Source organism: Achroia grisella, unplaced genomic scaffold (assembly GCF_030625045.1).
Source record: "Achroia grisella isolate CSIRO2021 unplaced genomic scaffold, CSIRO_AGI_Agris_v1 utg511, whole genome shotgun sequence".
In the NCBI taxonomy this organism is placed as follows: Eukaryota; Metazoa; Arthropoda; class Insecta; order Lepidoptera; family Pyralidae; genus Achroia; species Achroia grisella.
Window position 1 is genome coordinate 910,182 of NW_026712905.1, and position 10,140 is coordinate 920,321.

The following is a 10,140-nucleotide window of genomic DNA, read 5'->3' on the forward strand; positions in this document are numbered from 1 at the left end:
AGTGAGGCTTTATAATAGGTTTATGAATAACGCACTTCTATAAACCTTCAATCAGTTTTTTTATGAATAAGACCGTTATTCTGTATAATGTGGTATAGTACGTGAGAATGAACACGTTCAGTAAAAGATGGTGCCAGTGTACGTTTTAACTAACGACACATAGGTCACGCACTAGCTTATATATATAGTTTATGTAATTAGTCTAAGGTAGAGTAATTGAAGATGTAACAGTGAATAAACCAAATTCAACCCTACTGTGTGTTTACTCTCACCACCGCTCCTATCATCACATGGCGACCGTGACAAGTAGCTGGAAGCAAGGCACCGGGAAACAGCGGTAAAGTGAAGAGTCAAAGGTACCCAATTGATTATTTTGACCTATATGATGGGCGGACAGCAAACAAAGGACAACATAATAGTTGAGCAACTGCCCTCAGTATCAATTAGTGGAAGTGGAAAATCCGCCACGGGACTTCTATTAGCTGAAATACTGCTAATAATAATCGTTACGATCCTCATTCTGGGATTAGTTGTCAAACTTTGGACAAAAATTCGTAACATTATTTTCACAACCATCGATGCAAGACTGAGTAGAAGAATGCTGGCATCCCCGCCATCCCGGGTTTGAAGTTAGTTATCAAATTTTTTTTTTTTGTTTTTTATGTTTTGTGCCGTGTTATATGGAGACTTTGAATAATTTATTCATAGAACTAAAAGAAATAAGAGCTTATATTGTCAAACTATCTAAAGTAAAAAGACAGAGCAACCAAGGGCGGCAAAAATTAAAATTAGCATATTCAGTGCGTGATAAATTTAGGATTACATATAAAAATTTATGTGAATTATTTTTAAGCTCAAAGGAAGTAGACGTAGATAGGACTTCACAAATTATTGAATTATCAACCACATTCGATAAACTATTTAAAGAAATTGAAACACTAGTAACCACCCCTATTATAAACATGGCCGCGTTTGATCTGAAAACCGCGTTATCTCTGTTTCCGATTGTAAATCGGGAGGAGGACATTATAAAAAGCCTTTTAGACGGCATAGAGTTTTATAAAACCGTTCTCAGGTCCGAGGACCATCCCTTACTAATAAACTTCATTCTAAAGACAAGGCTTTCTAGTGGTGCAAAACTAAAATTGAAAACGAACTATGATAGTATTAGCGATTTAACGGGGGATATAAAAAAATTCCTATTACCAAATAAATCGTATACATTCATTTTAGCGCAATTACAGAAATGTAGGCAGGGTAATAGGACAATTTTAGAGTTTGGGGATGAGATAGAGAGGTTATTCATTGAGTTAACAATTGCCCAAGCAGGGGGTTTGAACACGGCGTATGAAATACTATTACCAATCAACGAAAAAACAGCCGTTAAACAGTTTGCTAGGGGATTAAATAATGATAGACTATCCATGATAATAACATGTCGCGAAATCTCACAAGTACGGGAAGCTATTACAATAGCAATAGAAGAGGAGAATGAAAGATTATCTTTAAATTCAGAAACATGTTATAGAATTCAGTCTAGAAATTATTACACTAAGTATAATCATGCCTATAATAAGAATTATAAGCCGCGATTCTTTAATAAAGGTCAAGTTCGATACAATGGAAGTAACGTGCAAACACAGCGAAATCAGCAAATGCATAGTAAGGAAGGTCGCGCATTCTTTCGTAGTAAGCGTATAAACTATGTTGGAGAAACAGCTGATAATAATAACAGTGAGGAAAATGAAACTTCATTAGAGTTTTTTCGTGAATAAAAGTAAAACGGAAATTTTATCTTTTAGCACGAGTAATGTAGTTAAGTTAAATTGTTTTAATAATAACATACATTTAATAGCTGATTCGGGCGCCTCGATATCGATAATAAAATATGACTGGCTACGAGACATGCGATGTATTAAAATATATAAAGATAATGTCACTATAAAAGGAGTTTGTGGAAACTTAAAATCGATGGGACATGTGGTGCTAAATCTTGAAATCAATAAAATAAGATTGCAGCAAAAATTTTACGTATTTAAGGAATTACAATGTAATTCAGATGGTATATTAGGAGAGGATTTTTTAAAACATTTTAAGGGTGTTATTAACTATGAGTTGGGATATTTAAGCGTAAAACCCATGAGCCTTCAAAATAGGGTTTATATACCCTTCGAAAAAAAAATACAGGAAATGAATAACATAACACTTCCTAGTAGAAGCGAAGTAACTAAATTAATACACGTGAATCTGAAAGATGAGTGTGTTATATTCCCAGAGGAGATATCTCCAGGGATATTTATTGCAGGATCGGTAGTACGACCGGACAGTAATGGAAGGATTCCAGTAAGATTCCTGAATACACGAACGGAGGAGGTGCCGTTACGAGACTACTGTCCTAAAGCAGATAAATTATCAGATTACTATGTATGTAACTTCGAACCTACTGAGAAATCGGCATGTAGAGTTAAGGAATTATTTAAATTATTGAAGTTAGAAACATATTTGAATAGTGAAGAAGGCAGTAGCATATCAAAAATATGTGCGAAGTATGCAGACATTTTCCACCTGCCAGGTGATAAATTGACAACGACAGAGTTATTAAAACATTCTATTAAACTACAAGAAGGCGTTACTCCCGTGTATGTAAAACCATACCGGATTCCGGAAGCTCAACGAAATGAACTTGTTAAGCAAATAAAAAAAATGATAGATGAAGACATAATCGAAGAATGCACAAGTGAATGGTCTTCACCTTTACTTCTAGTTCCGAAAAAAAATGATAATAGTGGCGAAAAGAAATGGAGAATGGTGATCGATTTCAGGCTACTAAATAAAAAAATCATAGATGAGAAATTTCCATTACCTAATATAACAGAAATATTAGACTCTATCGGGATCAATATATTACTCACATTTGGATTTATCTTCAGGCTATTATCAGCTTGGCCTTGATGAGGACTGTAGAAAATATACCTCATTTACTGCCGATAAACAATATCAACTAAAAAGATTACCTATGGGGCTAAAAACAAGCCCGAGTGTATTTTCGAAACTAATGACTATTGCTATGACTGGATTAAATTATGACAAATGTTTTGTTTATTTAGATGACATTGTGGTTATAGGGAAGAGCTTGGCTCATCATAATAAAAATCTAATGGATGTTTTTGAACGATTAAGAAATGTCAAATTAAAACTAAATCCTTCTAAATGTGTATTTTTGAAAAAAGAAATATTGTATTTAGGACATGTTATTTCCAAAGATGGAATTTTTCCAGACAAAAGTAAGATTGAGGTCATTCAGAAGTACCCTGTACCTAAGTCAGTGGATGAGGTTAGAAGATTCATAGCATTTGCAAATTATTATCGCAAATTTATAAAGAATTTTTCTTCAATCGCGTATGAAATAAATAAGTTATGTAAAAAAGACGTTTTTCAGTGGACAGAGGAATGTCATAAATCGTTCGACCTGCTAAAAAAATTACTTAGCGAACCTCCTATCCTGGACTATCCTGATTTTTCAAAAGAAAACATGTTCATACTCCAAACAGATGCTTCAGGAATAGCAGTTGGAGCAGTATTATCAAACGGGAACAATAGACCTGTAGCATATGCCAGTAGGCAGTTGAATAAGTCTGAAATTAATTACCCCACAATCCATAAGGAACTATTGGCAATTGTTTGGGCTGTTAAACATTTCAGACCATATCTCTTTGGCAGGAAATTTAAAATTCTTACAGATCATAAACCCTTGGTGCATTTATTTGGCATGAAAGAACCAAACAGTAGGTTAACCAAATTTAGACTATGTCTGGAGGAATATGACTTTATTATAGAATATATTAGTGGCTCAAAAAATGTAACAGCGGACGCCTTATCAAGGATAAGTATGACGTCCGATGACCTGAAAAATTTTAACACATACCAAATAGGGGTAGTAACACGAACTCAACATAGAGCAACTAGAGGTTCTCAGGTGAATAATTTACCTAGAATAGTAGATGTTACGAAGAAGCCGCCTAATAGTGTGGAATTAAATATTTGTAAAAAGGAAATATTTAGAAAAATGGTGGGAAATCAGGATATACGTGCTAATAATGATGTTTTCCTTAAGGATTCGATAATATACTTTAACCAGGATTCTTTAGTAACGAAGGTACGCATAGACGAATCGTTGCAGGAGCTTGGGGAATTGTGTAGGAAAAATATTTTTGAGATTATAATTATCAAAAATAACGACAACAAGTCGATAGTGAGAGAGTTATGTCGTCACACGCGCAGTTATCATACATTACCACGGTTATGCATATTACAAGGGGTAAAAAAAATAGATGACAGGGAAATGGTAAGAATAATACTAAACGATTTTCATTTGCTACCTACGAGTGGGCATGCAGGCATCACTAGAATGACTACTAATATATAAAGAAAATATTTTTGGAATAGGATGCATGATGATATTGCGAATTATGTAAAAAAATGTACTGTCAGAAACAGAAATACTCTAATAGAAACGTCAAAGAAAAAATGGTAATTACTTCTACTTCTACTTCCGCATTAGATAAAGTTTTTTTAGATATTGTTGGTCCTTTAGATATAGACAGACAGGGTTATAAGTATATATTAACAATACAAAGTGAATTATCAAAATTTGTAGAAGCATACCCAATTGTATCTAAGTCAGCAGAAACTGTTGCTAGAAACTTTGTAGAAAACTTTATTCTCAGATATGGCATACCTAGGGAGATTGTATCTGATTGTGGAACAGAGTTTATGAACTCAATTCTAACTAAAGTATGTGAGTTGCTGGAAATAAATAAACTAAATAGTACTTCTTATCATCACCAGAGTATAGGGAGTCTAGAGAATTGGCATAAACATTTAGGTAGTTATTTAAGAATCCAAACCAATAACCAACACGAGAATTGGAGTACATGGATACCATATTGGTGTTTTGCTTATAATAATACAATTAATATGTCTACTAAATATTCTCCTTATGAATTGGTTTTTGGAAAAACTTGTTTATTACCAAGTAATTTATGTAATGATGTTGAACCTTTATATGTGCACGACGATTATCCATTAGAACTAAAATATAGATTACAAATGTCTCAAAGGGAGGCAAGAAATAATTTAATTAAGTCTAAGATATTAAGAAAAGAAATATATGACAGAACTTCCAACCAAATAAGCTACAAAGAAAATTATTTAGTGTTAATAAAAAAATGAGGTTGGAAATAAGTTTAGTGAATTATTTAAAGGACCATATAGAGTATTAGAAGATTGTGGAGCAAATGTAAAAATAATAAATGATAAAAAAAAAGTTATATTAGTCCATAAGAATAGAACGAAAAAATTTTTAGAATAAATTGTTTTATGTATAAATTATTAAGTAAATCTTTAGTGACTATTTTATATTTTCCTTGTAAGGTTATACTTCCAGAGGGAGGGGACACCCTCACAATAGACACCCTACTTTTTCAGGGGAGATGTACGTGAGAATGAACACGTTCAGTAAAAGATGGTGCCAGTGTACGTTTTAACTAACGACACGTAGGTCACGCACTAGCTTATATATATAGTTTATGTAATTAGTCTAAGGTAGAGTAATTGAAGATGTAACAGTGAATAAACCAAGTTCAACCCTACTGTGTGTTTACTCTCACCACCGCTCCTATCATCACAATAATACTACGACAGTAGTGGAAACATTAGTATATGTACGTAAATTATACAATTCCGTTATGGAAACGTCATATTAAACTTTAAAACTAATTTGTTAGAATAAAAGTTTCCGATTAAACAAATCGGTATGGCTACCCCGCTACAGGTGGTAACATTTTTTTTGTTCTGTTTAACCTTAATCGGAAAGGCAAAGAGAACTGTGCCCGTACAGCCGGGGTGGTAACATTATTTGAAAATTTTACATTTAAACTTGTATAGGTATTAATAAATATGTGGTTGTTGTATAAAAATTGTATAAAAATAATATAAACTGCCTTTTTTTATAAAACAAATGACTTTTTCATAGTGTCATATATTACTTAGCTGATTGTAAGAAAAAAAATGTTGGTTTGTAGATTAATACTGTAAAAATTACTATTTGTACAGAAACGACAAAAACATATATTTATTCTGTATAATATTACGACAGTAGTGGAAATATTAGTATATATACGTATATTTTTTTTTATAAAACGGGATTAACGAGCATGCGGCTCACCTGATGGTAAGTGATTACCGCCGCCCATGACTTGACTGTTGGGAGAGGTCACAGGATGCTATCGGTGTATTCTGTGACCTCTCAAAAGCATTTGATTGCGTTGATCATGAAACACTCTTACTCAAATTAGAATATTACGGTATTAGATATGAAGCACTATGCATGATGAAATCCTATCTAAATAATAGAATGCAAGTTGTTGAAATAAATGGTGTAAAGTCTGAGGGAACTAGTATTAAAATGGGTGTTCCTCAGGGCTCTATTCTAGGTCCTTTCTTATTTTTAGTTTACATAAACGATCTTCCTTATATGGTAGAAAAGATAGCTGACATAGTTCTGTTTGCTGATGATACTTCATTAGTATTCAAAGTCAATCGACATATTGATGATATGGACGAAGTAAACGGTTCTCTCTCTTATGTTTTAAAATGGTTTACGGCAAATAATATGCTACTAAATGCAAATAAAACTAAATGTATCAAATTTACTCTCCCCAATGTAAGGCCGGTAGATTCAAAAATCGTATTGGACAATAAATCTATTAATTTTGTTGACGATACTGTATTTCTAGGTATCACATTAGATTCCAAGTTGCAATGGGGTGCTCATATTACTAAATTGGCGAGTCGACTTAGTTCTGCCGCTTACGCGGTAAGAAGGATTAGACAATTAACAGACGTGGCAACGGCTAAACTTGTCTATTTTAGCTATTTCCATAGCATTATGTCGTATGGTATTTTGTTATGGGGCAAAGCAGCTGATATAAATACAATATTTACTTTACAAAAGAGGGCCATTCGCTCCATTTATGGTATGGGTTCCAGGGAGTCATTGCGAGAGTGTTTTAAGGAATCAAATATCCTCACCGTTGCTTCTCAATACATTTATGAAAATATCATCTATGCCAGAAGGAATATAGACAGTTTCAAAAGAGTTAGTGATTGCACTAATAAAAGCTTACCTAACAATAACAAACTGATTTTACCTAAATGTCGTTTGGCTAAAGTTAGTAATTCGTTTTATGGCAATTGCGTAAGGTTTTACAATAAAATACCAGAGTCTGTTATAAATCTGCCAGAAAAAATATTTAAATGTCAAATAAAACAGTTCCTTTGCAAAAAAGCTTACTATAAAATTGAAGAATTCGTTAACGATAATAATGTTTTTACAGAAAAACTTTAAATCTATAGCACTGACAATATTATCTGATTACATTAATAATGAGTGCGTAGCGACTTCTATGTTGATTATCGCATGCCTCTTACTTGTTATACTGTAATTATTTATATAAAAAAAAAACATCTATTAAAAAGAGCAACACACAAGTTTCTTGCTCATTCTTCTTGTGATGAATCTGCATTCCGAATGAGTGGTAGAATCAAAATATGACTATTCAAAAGTGCTTGTAATGAGTTTATTTGAATAAAGATTATTTCTATTCTATTCTATTCATGAGCACCCGCAACACCAGGGGAATTGCAAGTACGTTGTCGGCCTTTTAAAAGGTCTTTTTCTTGAAGGTTTCAATATCGTATCGGTTCGGAAATATCATTGCTGGTAGGTGATTCCACAATGTGGTTGTGCGAGGCAAAACGTTTCTAGAAAACCGTACTGTGGAAGACCGCCATTCATCCAGGTGATGGTATTTCAGTTTCTGGCGGGTGGTACGGTGGTGAAACTCGGCAGCTGGTATTAATCCGAACAATTCCTCAGAACACTCCCCGTGATATATGCGGTAGAAAATGCACAGAGATGTAATATCTCGCCGCAAAGCCAATGGGTCGTAGTCTGTCACATAGACGTTAATTACGAATGATTCTGGCGGCTCGGTTCTGAATGCGGTCAAATGGAAGTAGGTATTGTGGTGCTCCCGCCCAGAGATGAGAACAGTATTCCATATGCGGCCGGATCGGCGCCTTGTATAATTGCAAGCGATGGGCCGCCGTGAAATACCGTCTCACTCTACTGAGCACACCAAGCTTTATTTGCCTCCAAATGACCGCAAAACTGAACGTCACTGGATATATCAACGTCAAGGACCTCGAGATTTGGTTTCACATCAAGGAGAGTGACTTGAAACTGAGGAGATACGATAAATGCAATCTTTTTAGCGGTAAACGCGCAAAATTGTGTCTTCTTGGGGTTGAATTGAACACAATTTTTCAGACCCCAAACCGAAACTTGATGGGAGTGAAGTTTCGATTTCAGACACAAGTTTGTTCCGGTACTCTATAACTTTTGCCTGCGACATATTAGCATGGCCGCTGTACAAGGCATCTCCGGTAGTGTCATCCGCATAGCAATTAATGTTGTTGACTTGTAACATGTCATTGATATGCAGAAGGAACAGAGTCGGAGATAGCACACAGCCTTGTGGAACACCAGCATTCACAGAGTGTGGGTCGGAGCAAGCACCATCGACAACGATCTTGATGCTCCGATCAGCGAGAAAGCTGGCGACCCATTTGCATAACTTCGCAGGCAACCCAAAGGATGGTAACTTTGAAAGAAGAGCCTTGTGCCAAACCCGATCAAAGGCCTTCGCAATATCCAAACTAACAGATAGGCCCTCCCCCTTACTCTCAATAGCCTCTGCTCACCAGCCTCACAAGATCACCAGCCGACAGACTCTGGCGAAAGTCATACTGACGATCAGAAATCAACTGGTTCACTTCTAGGTATCGTAGGAGTTGACGGTTGACAATCGACTCCATGATCATTGAGAATAAGGAGGTGATGGCTATGGGCCTATAGTTAGCTGGATCTGAGCGTTCTCCCTTCTTAGGGATCGGATAAACCAAAACCGTCTTCCAAAGTTTCGGGACTACACCTGTAGAGTAGCAGTACCGGAAAAGACGCGTTAGTACTGGAGCCAACTCAGGTGCACACGTCCTGAGCACAATAGCAGGAATACCGTCAGGCCCACTCGACTTGTGGATATCTAGGGACAAAAGAGACTCATGTACCAGCTTTTGGGTAAATTTTACCTCTGGCATAGAAGTCTCACACCGCGAGATAACCGGCGGTGATCGCTCCCTACATAAATACATAGTGGTCCCGGTTCGAGCGGCCCAATCGAGCTGAACAACCACGTGTGGTCGTACAGCTTGCTCTACCACTTATAAAATATACATAGTAAATTATACAATTCTGTTATGGAAACGTCATATTAAACTTGAAAACTAATTTGTTAGAATAAAAGTTTCCGATTAAACAAATCGGTATGGTTACCCCGCTACAGGTGGTAACGTATAACGGCATGGCACTTACAAATTAATTACTAAGCTACTTGGAGTCCCTGTAGCCCCAAGCCCGGCGTTTATCGGGGCTCGACCCCAGAGTGGGAGCATAGCAAATGGCTAACGCGGGACGAGAAGGAAGGTTGAAAGGAAGAGGAAATGGATAGGAAAAAGAGGAAGAAGGGGAAAAGGACGGTGGTGGACCACGCCGTCGTACTGAAAGAGCGACAAAACTAGGAACTCGACAAATCCCGGAGAGTCGCGCGGACTAAATAAAAAAAAAGAATGTAAATGACGAAAAAGAATGGGAAAGATGTTTGGATGAAACAATTGGTTTTAAATATCTGGCAAAATACAGAGTGCTTAAAACAAAGTGGTTAACAGAGAATCCTCTCCTCGGATGTCTAGCGGTTTAAACGTGTCGTAAATAACCTCTATGTACAATTTATTCTCAATATTTTTAATTTAATATCGCAAATATCCAGTAGTACCAGGAACTATAACTCCGACTTAAAATTACAGTACGATATGACTTTTATTACACTTAGCGCCAATCATGCTAGGACTTGCGTGCTATATATTATAATCTTATACTCGCACGGACCAACATATTCTATTACTTACTTTGTTGTAGGGGAGACCGGGGCAAGATGAGATAGCTAAGACAAAACTCGT

The 10,140-nt window shown here is 35.8% G+C and overlaps 1 protein-coding gene across 1 annotated transcript; it reads left to right on the top strand.

The window, feature by feature from the left end:
- The first annotated feature begins 962 nt into the window (after positions 1–962).
- On the top strand, positions 963–1,775 carry LOC131846552 (uncharacterized). The gene has a single exon (XM_059195887.1). It carries the CDS (start codon positions 963–965, stop codon positions 1,773–1,775), a length of 813 nt encoding a protein of 270 aa, XP_059051870.1.
- Positions 1,776–10,140: the final 8,365 nt, after the last annotated feature.